This window comes from Mesoplodon bidens (assembly GCF_964165515.1).
Source record: "Mesoplodon bidens genome assembly, chromosome: 11".
In the NCBI taxonomy this organism is placed as follows: domain Eukaryota; kingdom Metazoa; phylum Chordata; class Mammalia; order Artiodactyla; family Ziphiidae; genus Mesoplodon; species Mesoplodon bidens.
In genome coordinates this window covers 23,154,877-23,171,686 of record NC_138167.1, presented here as the reverse complement: position 1 = coordinate 23,171,686, position 16,810 = coordinate 23,154,877, and the positions used below count along the sequence as shown (strand labels likewise).

The window sequence follows — 16,810 nt, the reverse complement described above, 5'->3', positions numbered from 1 at the left end:
TATTTTTTATTAATTCAGTGAATGAATAATTCTTTTGTTTTTTGATTATTCTTTAAAGCATATATAGCATTTCTTGATTCCTTGATTCCAGTCAGTTTAACTATCAGAATAAAAATACCTGACTCAATGCAGAATAATATCAATCACAGGGACATTGTTCTGGTTTTGATTTCAAAGCAATCACTGAGTAAGGCTCCACTGAACTGCAACATGAATCAGCATTTAGCGAGGCTGGGTTTAAACCTCTACTCCAGATTCTGAATGACAGAGAACTTCTAAATCGGGCACTGTTTGTTCATAGTTTTAGGTCTTTGTGATTTACTTGGCTTTATTAGACAATAGGGGCTTTGGTTCAGTTATATTTTTAACATTCCTTAAAAATAAAGCAAAGAGTATTCCCATTTTGGATGAGGATTAGTATGGTGGAGGAAATGAAGAATTTACAAGTGCTGGGTATCCAGGGATTATGCGCTGGGCTCTGTGCTAGATTGCCTCGGTTAATACGTTTTTGGTTGCATGTAATAGAAACTGGCTCTGGCTGGCTTAAGGGAAAAAAATATTCTTCCAACTGGCATACTGGAAGAATATTTGGGTAGCTCAAAGAATCCAAGACTCAGGAAAGGCAGCGATCAGGGACTTCTGACCTCAGAAGAAGAGTTCATGTCTGGCCCCCTAGGGCAAAATAGTTGAAGTATCTCAGCACATGACTCTTCACAGGTCTTCACCTGTGGATTAGCCAGTCAACGTTAGAGGGGCAGAATAATATTGTTTGGCCAGTTGTTTGTGGGCAACTGCACCTGTATTTTGTAGGCAGTTCCCAGAGAAAGGGGGCTTATTGTGAACTGGTGGCCATGCCAGTGAGGTCTACTCTATGGGGCATTTTACAAGGTTAATTTTCACAAAAAGCCTATAAAAATCACTATTTTCACCTCACAAACGAGAAAACAGAGACTCAAATTGGTTAGGCAATCTGTCCAATGTTCTACAGTCAGAATGTGGCAGGGCTAGAATTCCAATTAGGCTTATAAGAGGGGGTAATTTCTTATGGAGAGACTATTAGGTATCTCCAGGGTACTAGAAAGAGTAAAACTACCTGTTGAAAGCTCTGGGGTTGAAGCCCAACTCTACCTGGTCATCAAGGGCAATTAAACATCAAATAGTCACTAATATCGAAACTCCTTCACAAGGTTATTTTAACTTCACAGGGGTGTTGAGCTAACATGTGAAAATAATTGGCTCAAAGCAGATACTCATTTTTTTTTTGAGGAAATAACTATTCTAATAATGAACCCTCAAGCATGCTACTAAAAATAGAATCACAGTTTGACAGTGGCTTTGTCATTCTAAAAACAGAATTCCTCTCTCACCCTTAGTCTTTCAGAATGGTGCTTTATTCACCTAAACATAAAGGTAGAAAATGCTATATAAAGAGAGTTAAGGAAACCATACGTTGACACTTCGGGCTCACATTTCAGGGAAAACCTCTTATCTTTGGGCACAGCACAATGCTTAATCATCTAATTCTCTTAGTGAATGCTAACTGAGATGGTTTATGTCCTTGTGATAACCAGGACAAAAACAGAATACAGTTCTAAATGTGGAAATCTATAACTTGAATGTCACCAAAATAGATTATTAGCTAATTCAGTTTGGAAGGATTAATGTATCAAATAGTTTTATGTTCAGATGATTATTCTCAGTTATCTTTAAGGATAAGTCCATGGGAAAAAAGTATTTTAGCAATATAAGAATTTATTATTGTGCATGGTGGGTGTTCCTCAAATATTCACAGACTGATCAGTGTCAATCTGTTCCAAATTACTTCAGACCACAATTACTCTACGACAATAGCATAGACTAATGCAACCCCAAATGGAAGAAGAAAAAATCATTCTGTGCTGGTAGGGGCAGAAAGAGAGGTGTAGATTATTGTATACTCTTGATATTTCTACAATTTTCTGGATCTTAGTTTCAGTGACCTGTTATGCTTCATTTTCATCTAAATCATATCTGAGTAACTTGTAAAATATCCTATCATTTAAAATTTGATGACAAAGAGTCAACTGATTTTAAATGTGACCATAACATTATGTTATTGGCTTGTTCCTGAATTAAAAGCCCTTTTCCCCCTTTTTAACTATGCTGCATTTCAAGTCAGTGGCCTGCTTGCTTTAATTTCTTATTTAAATTTGTAAAAGAAACCTAAGTAGTCATTAACATTTAAAGATTCTTGATAAATATTATTATAATATTTAGGGGAAGATATGAATTAAAAACATCATCATCCATGGGTGTAGAAGTTTGAGTAAGAAAAAACTTTTTTTAAATAATTAATTTTTTAAAAAGTATTAAAAAATAATAATAACCAAATAAGATTTGAAGCTCTTTTTTATTACACTGAGAAATTCCCAGAAAAGTACAAAGCCTGTGAAAGTAGGAGCATTTCAGAAAACAAGACAGAATGTTTGCATACATTTGTAAGGATATTTTAGTTTTGATGTTTGAAAAAAAAAAACCCCCCAAAATTCATGATTTCACACTGAAGAACTCTGCTCATGAATTAAGTACCTTCTGAAGTACTGGGAAAGTATTTCACATCTCTTATATTTGAACCCAAATCCCTATAAATGGCTAAGTTATATTCTCTTTCTAGAGATTAAGTTCATGGTATGATTCATAAGAAAAATGATTTTATTGATTCATAGTGACTTTGAAGAAAAGAAATAAGAAATAAGCACATTACACACATATATTCCTTTAAATGGTACATCAGATCAAAGCTGAATTAATTTAATAATCTTTAGTGTTGTTAATTGTTACCAATGAAAATACATAGATCCCACTACAGAAAAGAGGCTTGGTAATTTCAGAATGATTCTCTGTCATATCAGTGTTTTATATCTAAGTTACATAGATAAATAGGTGATGTTGAAAACCATGCTGTTTCTATCCTCAAAATCAAATAAATGTATGATGACATCCTAGAATCTTATCAAGTCATTGTGAAACAATAAGTAAAAAATATTTACTATTTTTGCCAAATACAATGTAACAGGGCACCAGAGGCTATAAAGTTTACTTAATTAACTTTTGGTAGTCTGGTAATTTTCAATGGTTTTGGGGTCATATCATACTCTTTGTTGCTGCTACTACTACTGCTAATAAAATAATAGTAAATGTAAAGGAGAAAACAAAAGAAAATAAATTAGATCTCTTGTAGTTCTTCTAAATACTGTTTTGGTTTATCCTTGAAGTGGAAATCAATTTTCCAAGGTTTGGAAAGAAAACAAAAGCATCTTTATAATTCACAGCATGTATTTTAGAGGTCTAATGATTTATCCATTGCCAGTGTGGGTTAGCTTGTCACGTTCTCTTTATTCAATGTCAACTGGTTCCGTAGCTATTAAAGCACTTAACTGTTTCTGAGCACAAGAGAGGAACAGTTCCAAACTGGACAGGCTTCTTTGGCGGATGACTTGATCAAGCTGTTGAATTTTTTTAGAGAGAGAGAGAGAGAGAAAGAGAAAAAGAATATACTTAGTTGAGGGCTAAAGAATATTATGCTACAGAAGCCCACTAGAGAAACCTTTTCAGATAATGATTTAGAAAATCAAATAGTGCTTTAAACTCAGAGACAGTGCAGTCACTGTTTCCGGCCTATCATCTAAGATGAGATGATAATCATTACAATTTTATAATTGATGTTGGTATTCAGTTATTGGAGAAATACCATAAATCTGATCAGAGTGATTTCAGATAATATAAAATAGTATATAAAAATACCAGTTCTTAATGAATATACAGACTAGACATCCACAAATATCATAAAAAATATAACAGATGCAAAAAACAGAAGAAAAACATGGTATAGAAAAACAGCATAATTACTCCATGCATAGAGTTTAACTGGGACAAAGGATAGGTGAGGATATAAACAATTTCCTGAAATTAGAGAAAGTTCTTGGAAAAGGTTTATTTTAAGAAACATGTGATATTGTTGAAACAAATTTGGCTTGGTTTTTCTGTTGAGTTATAGATTTTTTATTAGGATTGTTTTAGTGTATCAATAACAAATAGAGTGAACAAAACCAAAGAGGTTTAGTAATAAAAGTCATATAACAAAGAACTTTCTGGATGGTAAGGATCATTGGATACATCAAAAAAGGGTTTCTAACTCTTCTGCCCTAAAAAATTGCTCACTGTGTAAAAATAACCAATGACAACACATTACCTACAGGTTATAGAAGAAAGGAGGAACTCAAAAGAAAGCCAAATAAATTCCATTTCATGATACATACCTGTCATATTTATGTAAAAGTTGACTATTCCTCCTACATGCTCCCCCCAACATAAAAGAAAAAAAGACAAATCCAAACAAGAATTCCCTATTAAATTACACATCCATAATCCATTGAATTCAAAATGACTGAAAAAATGAAAGATTAAAATTTTGAAGTATCCTAAGAATTAATCAAAAAAGAATATATTATATTTAGCAAAATCCTCATGTAAAAAGATTGAAAACTACTAAGACTCCCTTCAATTCTATATTTTGGGATCTTAATGTACATAAAGAAGTAAGATTCCTGCTTATCCTTTTTTCCCATGGTTTTTTTTTTTTTTTTTCTTCCTCTCTCAGATGATACCTTTAGGTGAATATATACTTTCTGCTTACAAGTCTCTATCAAATAAGACAGTTCATTACAAGATAAACCCCAGGTGAGCAGAGAGTTGTCTGTCTTGCTGACTATCATACCCCAGCACCTAGAAGAGGGTCTGGCCACATGTTCGACATTCAATAAATATTTGCTGAGATTGACTGAATCAATAAATACTTAACCCGAATAGAGCAAGGCAATCTACTAGGAAATGATAGATGCACTTTTCATTCTAAAAGTAAAAACATGCTTAACCTAATTTAAAATCTATGTAGGAGACTAAAGTTGAATTTTTTAATGTTTCATTTTAATACACATAAAACAGATTGAAATCTAATTATTTGCGGTTTTATAAAATTATTTTGCACTTGGTCCAAATTCAAATAGTACAGAAGGGTATACCAACACCTTGGTCCAGTCCATTCCTAGTGGTTTCTGTCTACTTTGGGTGTTTTCAAGCATTTAAAGATAGGTTTTAAAAAAATATTTGGCCAAGATCTTGTAATTGTTAACTATGGCAGGGTTCACATAATCACTTTCTTCCACTGTCATTACTGGAAATTTTTCCTATTTCATTTTCAAGAAACTGCTTGACTGCATTCCATGATTTATTTAGCCACTTTCCTGTTGATAGACATGTAAGTTTATTCCAATTTTGTCTTGTTTATGAAGCAACAAGGAAATTTACAACCTGAGTGCACTCCCTTCAGAAGTTGTCCAAGGGGTTCTCTGGGACAGATTCTAATACATGGAATTTCTACATCATAAGATTTGCATATTTTATTTTATTTTATTTATTTTTTTAGATGCAAAAATAATATAATATGATATAATTGTGGTTGAACATATGTATGTTCACATGGGCGCTGTATGAAGAATAGACTAGGAGAGGAGCAAGACAAAAAGCAGAGGTTCAATACACAAGGCCGTCAGTAAATATGTGAAGAATAAATGAAGTTAATGAAAAAATATCTCACTAAGAGAAAAAGTAAAATTTCTGACACTTCTAGGTAATTGACATAAAAATATTACAGTCAATGGACTGATTAGACACATACTTCTCTCTTAGATGCCAAAGTACTTGTAATTCATTTTTACTGCCTGTGCAGTTGTTGCTTTCAGTGTTCCAGAATCCATGGAGTAATGCACAACATTCTAGATGGGGAAAGCCAGCCTTTTGATTAGACACCTAGCCAGTCACCCCTCTTCATCCATTCATGTCCAGTGCTTCTTTTAATTATTTATTTTTTATTGAAAGAAAGATTCTTTAAATTCTATAGTGCTTTATAATTTCAAAGTTTCACACAGATGATTTCATATAATACCATAATAACCCTTTTTTTTTTAGTTCTACCCCTACATTGTCCCTCCCCCCTTCTCTCTCTCCACTGGTAACCACTAGTTTGTTTTCTATATCTGTGAGTCTGCTTCTTTTTTGTTTCACTAGTTTATTTTTTAGATTCCACATATAAGTGATATCATACAATATTTGTCTTTCATTGTCTGATTTATTTCATTCAGCATAATGCCCTCCAAGTCCATCCATGCTGTTGCAAATGGCAAAAATTTATTTCATTTTTATGGCTGAGCAATATTCCATTGTGTGTGTGTGTGTGTGTAAATATATATATATATATATATATATATATATATATATATATATATATATATACACATACATACATACCACATCTTCTTTATCCATCACCTATTGATGAACACTTAGGTTGCTTCCATACCTTGGCAATTGTAAACAGTGCTGCAATGAACATTGGGGTACATGTATCTTTCTGAATTAGTGTTTTTGTTTTTTTGGTTATATACCCACCTGTGGAATTGCTGGGTCATATGGTAGTTCTATTTTTAGTTTTTTGAGAAACCTCCACATTGTTTTCCACAGCGGCTGCACCAATTTGCATTCCCACCAACAGTGTAGGAGAGTTCACTTTTCTCCACATCCTCGCCAACATTTGTAAGTTCTGTTCTTTCTGATGACAGCCATTCTGACAGATGTGAGGTGATATCTCATTGTGGTTTCGATTTGCATTTCCCTGATGATTAGCGATGTCGAGCATCTTTTCATGTGCCTGTTGGCCATCTGCATTTCCTCTTTGGAAAAATGTCTAATCAGCTCTTCTGCCCATTTTTTAATTGGGTTGTCTGTAAGGACTTTCATTTTTTTTTTTTTTTTTTTTTTTTTTGCGGTATGCAGGCCTCTCACTGTTGTGGCCTCTCCCGTTGTGGAGCACAGGCTCCGGACGCGCAGGCTCAGCGACCATGGCTCACAGGCCCAGCCGCTCTGCGGCATGTGGGATCTTCCCGGACTGGGGCACGAACCCGTGTCCCCTGCATCAGCAGGCGGACTCTCAACCACTGCGCCACCAGGGAAGCCCCAGGACTTGCATATTTAAACTGTGATAGTTACTACCAAATTGCTTTCCAGAGTGAGAGTACCAATTTATCAGTCCCATCTGTAGTGTATGGGAGGAGCAGTTTTCCCTGTTTTCTTTTTAAACAGTTGCATAGTTTTCCATTGTATATTTATAATTTTATATAATGGATTATTTTATTACTTATTTAAAAATTATTCTATTGATAGACATTTGAATTGTTCCTTATCTTTTGCTATTATAATCAATGCTGTAATGAACGCCTATCAACACAGACCTCTGTACACCTATGCTAGCATATCTTATAGAAACTGCTTGAGCCAAAAAATATGTCGTCTGCAATGCTACTTCTGTCATAAATCAGGTTTCCACATATGCATGAATCTGTCTTCAGGCTCCCTAGTCTAACTCCATAGATAATTCACGTATCCCTATGCAAATATAATGCTGTCTTAATTACTACAACTGTATAATAAATTTTAATATATCACATATTACCTACCATATTACCAACCATACCATCAACTATTTCAGAAAAATATAAATTAATAAACACTTGTAATAAAATTGAATTTAAAAAGGAAACAATCAGACTACAGATAGTCCAATACCCTTTTTCTCATAAAATGCAAAAACCAAGCAAAATATAAAAGTATATATATATATATATATATTTTTTTTTTTTTTTTTTTTTTTGCGGTACACGGTCCTCTCACTGTTGTGGCCTCTCCCGTTGCGGAGCACAGGCTCCGGACGCGCAGGCTCAGCGGCCACGGCTCACGGGCCCAGCCGCTCCACGGCATGTGGGATCTTCCCGGACCGGGGCACGAACCCGCGTCCCCTGCATCGGCAGGCGGACTCTCAACCACTGCACCACCAGGGAAGCCCAAAAGTATATTATTTTGAGTTACATCAATAAGCAATATAACTTTTCTTTGTAAGGCCAAGGATATTATGCAATCAAAACTGAGGATAGGGCTTCCCTGGTGGTGCAGCGGTTAAGAATCCACCTGCCAGTGCAGGGGACATGGGTTCAAGCCCTGGTCCAGGAGGATCCCACATGCCGTGAAGCAAGTAGGCCCGTGCGCCACAACTACTGAGCCTGTGCTCTAGAGCCCGGGAGCCACAACTACTGAAGCTCGCACACCTAGAGCCCGTGCTCTGCAACAAGAGAAGCCATGGCAATGAGAAGCCCGCGCAACCGCAATGTAAAGTAGCGCTCCCCTGCCCCTCTCCCTCCAAGGGGCGAAGAAACAAAGACCCAATGCAGCCAAAAATAAATAATAAATTAATAAATACATTTATTAAAAAAAACATAACAGGATAGTTGTATTTGGAAGATGGAATCAGGATGAAATATGTTGATTCATTTTGGAGGTGGCTTCATGGGGGTTTGTTTTACTATTATGGTTCATAACATGCATATATATATATATATATATATATATACATATACATACATTAGATATAATAATTCAAAGTCTTTTAGAAGCCCTACCCTGAACAATCAGGAATTCAATTAAAAACAAAATTGATTTAATATCTTAGAATTTATGAATGTTAGATAGAGGAGAAACTTCTCCTTTTGATAGCATATAGCACAAACTCATAATTGCACAAACTAGCAATCAACCTGTGATTGTTGTTAAGTAACAATCCTCTGGGTTATGCATCAGAATGAATATACTGTAATTTCTTAAAAAGCAAGGATATGTACAAGGAAAAAAAAGTTTGAGAGATTTCGATTTAAACATACCAAGCACTTCCCTTCTCTTGTTTGTGTTAAAGGTCACCCTGGAACTAGAAACTATAAGATGATGGATGTACTGACTTTGGGTTTAGGTAGCTAAACTTCACATCTTTCCCCATGCCTCCCAAGAACTGTCTGAAGGCAAGAATCTACTAAATAAACAGAAGTTCAACACTTTAAGGGGCAAGAAGGTGACATACTCTGTGAGGAAGAAGATAAATTGGGCCATTTCAGATCTAAGATTCCACTTTGGCGGGTGCTTTCTGGGCATGGTATGTAAGATCATGTCTATGAGGGGGACACTTGAGACCTTTCTCTTATAGTTCAGGGACAATTCCTCTCTCTGAAACAAGTACATCAAACTGATGTTCTTGGCGAATTCCTGAATTTCAACAGTTTCAGTTTTATTAGGCATGACCTTATTATCCTTTATTGAGGCAAGATGAATTTTGGCAAAATATTCTTTTTGCACCCTTGAAGAGTGGGACTTAGTTCTGTTCTTGTGGCTTTCATCTCAAAGTGAATCAAAGATTTGTATTCTGTGACTTCACGCTGACAATGTTATGTCCAGAGTAGCGGCAGCAAACACTGGCTGTAGTATTTACAATCTCTTCATAACAGTGTAGCTCTGCTGCTTTGTTTTCCCTTCTATTTACTGTTGCTTCAGCTGCTGTTCCACTCTTTCAGATACCTGAAAAAAACCCTGGAAATTCTGAGGCTTCTGAAACAGACACCTGGGCTTTATAAATCTTTTTTTCTCTCTTTGTCATCTCTTCAGTTTGCTAGCATACTGCTGAAAACCATTTAGAAGCATACATACTACTTATTAAAAGTTAATATTAAGCTTAGGGGGTAAAAAGAAGACATGACTTTCCAAAAATTTCCTGTATTAGATTTACCTTTCCATTAGTATTTCATGCCATAGCAAAAGAAAAAGAAAAACAAAACATCTCTAGACCTTAGCTTTTATTTCCTATCACCAAAACACAATATGATGCATGGTGAACTCATGCTGGTCAAGAGAGCAAAATTCAAATTCAGCTCCAAAAAAAAAAAAAAAAGGCTTGTTTTAATGGGACTGTTAACAACACTGTTTACATCCCAGAAAATCTGATACACTGTTGCGGTACGTGGGCCTCTCACTGTTGTGGCCTCTCCCGTTGCGGAGCACAGGCTCTGGAGGCGCAGGCTCAGCGGCCATGGCTCACGGGCCCAGCCGCTCCGCGGCATGTGGGATCTTCCCAAACCGGGGCACGAACCCGTGTCCCCTGCATCGGCAGGCAGACTCTCAACCACTGCACCACCAGTGAAGCCCTGATACATTGTTTTTGAATATATATATGTATGTAAAATATATGTATATATATAATTAATATATATATTAAATATTAAATACACAGTACTAATTGTGATTTCAATATCTTCTGGGCTTTCACCAATAAGATATACCAGAAGATATGAAAATATTAGGCCTACCTTTATCACTGTTACTTTTCCAACCTGCCCTCCTACATATTTTAAACTTATGCTTAAAAAGAGATATCCAGCAAATCCACTGATAGAAAATTACTCATAAACATATGTTTTATGTTTAGTAATATGTTTAATGTATTCCATTTTCACATTCACTAACAAGCTCTTTTGTGGGCATTGAAGAAAGGTCAAGTATGATGATTCAGAACTGTAATTACTCAGGCGGATTTCCCAGTTGATGTCATTACATTGGGTAAGAAGGACTATTTACCTTCTGATAAGAAGTGAAATAGTTCTTCCGTTTTTATTGCAACGCTGCCCTTTTAACAGTGCTGCTCGGGTATGAATGCCTTTGTTTTTCTGACTTTATATGCATCCCCCACACATACACACATATCCTCAAGCTGTTTCATTTACATGCTTGAGATTGAGCCAATACATTGGTTGATTGGTCAATCAGCTGACCAGTAACAAAGTTAAGACTGCCACTATTTGTGCATTATTGCTCTGAGCCCCCCAAAAGTATACATATAGTGGCCTTGTCCTTAAGAAGTGTATAATCGTTTTGAAGAGACATACACAATCATTAAAGAACAATTATGTGATGATATATACAGCAAAGACTGAGTCCAGTGGAAGGTCAGAATGGGGGAGAGATCATTGTGGGAGAATGTAGCAGAGAAAACGTGACAGAAGTTGAGCAAGATTTGAAGAGGACTGGAACAGAGTACCAAGAGTGTCTTCTTTTTTTTTTTTTTTGCGGTACGCGGGCCTCTCACTGTTGTGGCCTCTCCCGTTGCGGAGCACAGGCTCCGGATGCACAGGCTCAGCGGCCATGGCTCACGGGCCCAGTCGCTCCGCGGCATGTGGGATCTTCCCAGACCGGGGCACAAGCCCGTGTCCCCTGCACTGGCAGGCGGACCCTCAACCACTGCACCACCAGGGAAGCCCAAGAGTGTCTTCTTTTTTTTTTTTTTTTTTTTTTTTTTTTTTTTCTTTTTGCGGTATGCGGGCCTCTCACTGTTGTGGCCTCTCCCGTTGCGGAGCACAGGCTCCGGATGCGCAGGCCCAGCGGCCATGGCTCACGGGCCCAGCCGCTCCGCGGCATATGGGATCCTCCCAGACCGGGGCACGAACCCGTATCCCCTGCATCGGCAGGCGGACTCTCAACCACTGCGCCACCAGGGAGGCCCAAGAGTGTCTTCTTAAAGAGGAGCAAGATGTGGAAGAAATTCTAGGAAAGCAGATTAGCAGGAACAAAGACGGTTTAGTGACACTGAGAAAGGAGGTATGAATTTAGTGGAGTTTAGGAGTATTCATATATTCTTTCATTCACTCATTTATTCAATATTTATTCAGTACCTACTATGTGCCAGGCACTGTTTCATGCACTAGAGAAATATAGTGGTGAAGAAAACAATTCTCTGCTCTTATATACTTTACAGTTTACTTTAGTTTATATTTTAGTTTTTTTTAAATTTTAGTTTGAGGAGATTAATATTCTTCAGGTAGAGATCATTATTATAAAAAATAACGAAGTAGGGTAAAGGATTTGACAGGGACAGAGGGGACATCTTTTGGGTGGGATGATTAGAGAAAACCAACCACGCAAAAGCATCAGGAAAGAAAGTTACAAGGCAGATGAAACCACAGGAGGAAAGACCAAAATGTGGGTTCAGACTTGGCTTGAATAAGGACTGGCAATAAATAAAGAAGAGAGGAGCAAAATGAGCAAGGTGAGGGGGGGACTGGTAGGAGAGAAGATCAGAGAAGTAGACAGTGGCCAGAGCGGGAAGGGCGCTATAGGTCATCAGAAGACTCTGGAGAGTTTTGAGCAAGAGTGTGACCATACTCTGTGTCTGAAAAATATCACACTTGTAGGGAGTTCTCTGGTGGCCTCGTGGCTAGGACTAGGTGCTCTCACCGCCATGGCCTGGGTTCAATCCCTGGTTGGGGCACTGAGATCCTGCAAGCCGTGCAGCACAGCCACAACAACAACGACGACAAGCACATTGTACTGGGGACAAGAGATTGTTGGGGGGCAAGAGCAGAAGAAGAAAACCCAGTTAGGAGACTTTCGGTCTGGGGAAAATATAAAGTTAATCAGACTGTTGGCAATAGAGGCTTAAACAGCAGGTCAGGTTTAAAATATATTTTTAGATAGGACCAACTTGAGTTGTTGATGGATTAGAAGTAGGGATGAAAGGAAAAGAGAAGTAAAAGGTGATTCTTAGAATGATGGTGCCATTTATTGAGTTATGATGAACTGGAGGGCATTTCGGAAATGTAGGATAAAAAAGGTTTCTTTTATACTTTTATATAGCTTTTGTGCTAATAATAAGCATTGTGAATTGACAAAATGGCTATAGCATAGGTAATGTGTCTCAAGCTTTTAAACCTTGGAATTGTGTGTGTGTGTGTGTGTAAAGCATTCTTTGGAAAATACACCACAAATCAATTTTTCTTGAGAAATCTCCTAGACTAAAAACAAACTGTATATATAGGGAGAATATTATACTGGTTCAGTTTCCCCTTAATAAATAATCATGGAATTTTACTGGTAAGAGATTTTTGAGACTGCTTAGTCTAACATCTACATTTTACAGTTGTGGAAAACTGATACACTGAGTTGTTAACAGACCAATTTCACAAACCTAATATGTCCTCCTACACTTAAAAAATATACTTCTTCAAAATACATTTAAAAGTATTAGCCTGAGTTTATCTTTGCTTAATAAACCTTACTATGTATCAAGTAGATTCTGTGCCCTCACAATTTGACAGTGGACATTTGACAATGGACAGATAAGATTCATCCCTAGAGTACCAGCACTATGACCAGAAAGGTGCTGACAACCATTCTGGGTGAGATGATATAACTATCCTTTCTCTCAATGTAGCTATGAAGGAAGTAGATTATGAATCAATTTTAAAACTTAATATGCATATATACTCATAATGGGCTGGTTCATTTTATGAACAAACAATAAGGACTCACAGACTTGAAGATGATTGTTATTCTTGAATGGTGATTATTTTTATTGTGACATCTAAACATTTTTGCTTTAAATACCACCATCTTTACCTTTATCCTGTATCCTCAAATTCTGCATTTCAGCCTAAGAAAATTTGGACTTATCTGTAATATAACTGTAGCATTAATGGAAGTTCTATAGTATCTGTCTTATTACGGGTATACCAACCATAAAGAGTTTCTCTTTTAAAATAGTCTTTATATTTTCAGATAAGAAATAAATACTCTTTTCTTTATATTTGCAGAGAAGTAAATTTGACTGCAAGAGGGATATATTGTATATAAAGCTGAAGTTGAGATAGAACATCCCCTCTCTGGGAATATAACTATGTCATTATTGTAAATCATGTTGGAAGAGACTTTGAACCAACTTGAGGATAATAGTCATATAAATATATGTTTAGAATGACTCTAACTCTAAAAGACTCAGTATGATCAGGAGAGTGATTTGAACTAAGGCAGTGCCAGTTGCCTCGACCTGAACTTCTGAAAATGTAGACCTGACCTCTTTACCAAAACATTCACAGGCCATCACGTCCCATGAAGACTCTCACTCCGGAGTTCACATCTTCTACTCTCTTTGAGAAACTTTTTCAACTTTGAAATATATTTCAAGTCTATCTGACTATTTAGTTAAAAAATCTCAACATATAAAGAAGTTGTGTAACTTTCCACCAAGCACAAGATGAATTACAGATGCTCTTTCAGAGTAAATGGAAAACGGGTATAAAGAGTCTTAAACCCCATTGGCCACAACTAAAGAACTGTGAGTTTTGCTTTGTTTTGTTTTTAAGATGTCTTAGGGTAAGTCAATTCTCTGTTTTTGAATCATCTAAAATAAGTTCTACATATTTAGGCAGTTCTGCCTTTTTATCCCAAACTACCATAGAATCCACTGGGAAATGGGAATACTCATTTTTGCTCTTCACTAAATCATCTGGGAAGCATAAACCAATATGTATTCCAGACCTTAATGTGCAGGCATACCACCTTGGAATACAATCTTATTCGATCTTATAAGTTAAGCAACAGCAGTTGGCCAGAAAAGGATGCACTGTGGTAGTGAGTGAATGTAGACACTAGACTTTCTAGTATAAACTTCCATATGTGAGGTTTAATAAATTTGAAAAGAATATAATTCTGGTAACAACTGCTTTACTCCTAATTCAGACAATTTCCAAAACATTTTTAAAAACCACAGATTTAGGAAAATTTTAGAACGAAAGAAAAGGTAACTAAAATTGTATAGTAGAATAGTAATTGCACAGTAATCCCATCTTAGGGCTCTGATCCATAAGGTTGTATTTACCTATTAATAAGTTCCATATCCCACTTTCTAGAGTTCAATAGCAAGAATTTATCTCAAATAAAAAATGGATTGATTCTGGCAAGACAGACTAACTGATTTTAATATGACATTCCACATAAAGTTTGTAATAAAATTTGTTACATGCTCCCAAACCATGAATAGCCTTGTTCTACATTTTTTAAGACTTTGGTTAGTGCAAATATTGCAATCTGTAGGATGGCCTTTTGTAAATTAAATAGCATAAAAATCCCAAACAAACATTGTTAAGTAACAAATTGTTCAAGTACAACAAACACAAACTCTTGTATTTTCATCAAGTCAAGTTTTAAAGATTTTAGCGATTCTTTTGTGTCAATCCAAGGAAAAATATCTGCCAATTACTCTCTGTAGGACTCTTTTGTTTTGATTTTCAGCAATTTAAATTTCACCTTATTTTGAAGTAGGAGAAAGAATTACATGACCTCTTGGGTTCTTGTCTTCCTGTGCTATCTTAAAATTCTCAGATAACTGATATATTTTGCCTTTTATGTTTCAATGTACAAAAGCATGCAAAGAACTGTACACAAGGCTTATTTTTGAGCTCTCTGCACACATATATTGAAGTTGATTTACAGGGCAAAATTAACAGTCTTGGATTGAGTCTGATCTTCTCTTGTTTTGAGACCAGTGTTACTATTATTACCTGCTATGCACAGGTGAACCTCCATATTGTGTTGTATTAGTTACCAATTACTGTGTAACAAATCACCCCAAACCTAGTGGTTTAGAACAAAAAACAACAAATATTTATGGTCTCCCCATTTTTGTGGGTCAGGAAATTGGGTGCAGCCTGAGTGCCTCTCACACATGGTCTCTACTGAGGGGTTACTATCAAGCGGTGGCTGGGTTGCAGTCAGCTCAAAGTCCAGCAGGGGAAGAAGCTGCTTCCAAGCTCACCGAGCGGCTGTCGACAGGCCTCAAAACATCCACTTCCAACAGAGCTCACGCGAGCCTCTCCACAAGGATGCCTAATAACACGATAGCTGACTCTCCCAAAGCAAGCAACCGAGAGAGAATGAGAGTACGCCAAGAGAGCAAGACAGCGCCCAAGATAGAGGCCGTGATCTTCCCAAAAGCCAACTTTGCTTCGCCCAGCCCAGGCTCAAGGTAAGGAAATTACATAAGTGCAGGGCATCACTGGGAAACCTCTACTGTGTATTATCTCATCTTTATTCTCCTGAAACTCTGAATGAGGCCACTAAGGCTTAGAGATGTTATGGCTTGCCCAAGTGGCAGGGCCAGGATTCAAATCCAGGTGTGTATCACACTAAGCTCTTCTCTAAACCACAATAGTACAGTGCCTTCTCAGATAAGAACTTCAGGTATGGCTGGGGGCTTTGGCACAGTATCTGTTTTGCTATAAATATGTAGGGGTTTATTGCATTGTGTACACTAGTGCAGAAACTTGTCAAGATGCCCAAATCCCTCTAGATATCATCCTTAAAACATGTAATTATCTTCTTTTCCTAAAAGGTAGGTTCAGGAAGGTTTCTGTTGTATTAACATACAAATGGTTCCCTGAAAACGCAACAGAAGCATTTAAAGAAAAACTGGCACATCAAATACATCACATATGCCTTAAAGAATCTGTAAACCTCAGTGGCTGTATATAAAAACAATTGATTACTTCTTTCTAGGTCCATAACGAAAGAAAGGGGAAATGTTCATAAAGGCACTGTGTAGGACAGACCTCACCTCGGGGTACCTCTGAGGCTTTGAGAATCTGTGCTTATCTTCGTTTCCACTACTGAGAGAAGTGGCTATGAGCCCAAGGGTGAGCTGCTCTGCAGCTTGGATGCACACCTGATTCCCATTAGGAAATCCTCAGTATTCAAAATAGAACCAGTGGAACAAAGAAACATTTAATCAAATGGAAGTTAGTGAGAATAGACTTTTTTCCTCTCATTTTAAATAGGGCTGCTCTTCTTCGTCATTTAGGATTTTATAGTGTGTACTTGATCACTGAAGCCTGGAAAAAACACAATACCATCTGTCTGGCACATTTTAAAACAGATTGATCCTACTGAGTGAACCAAGTGGGAAAGCACCAGTCAGTCCTCCTAAAATCCCAGCTGGACTGAGAAATGTAGGAAAACCCTAACCTTCCTCCTTGTAAGCAAGTAAAGGAGGTTTGGTTTAAATTAAGAAAGCTAAATT

General features: G+C 36.9%; 1 protein-coding gene across 2 annotated transcripts in view; it reads right to left on the bottom strand.

Moving 5' to 3' along the window:
* Window positions 1-2,370: 2,370 nt before the first annotated feature.
* Window positions 2,371-16,810, bottom strand: part of CCDC91 (coiled-coil domain containing 91) — a 419,640-nt gene continuing 405,200 nt past the window's right edge. For both annotated transcript variants that reach the window (XM_081249366.1, XM_081249364.1), the window contains one exon: window positions 2,371-3,485. In XM_081249366.1, the coding sequence (XP_081105492.1) occupies window positions 3,375-3,485 (111 nt within the window). In that variant the 3' untranslated portion in view covers window positions 2,371-3,374. The remainder of the gene's footprint in view (window positions 3,486-16,810) is intronic.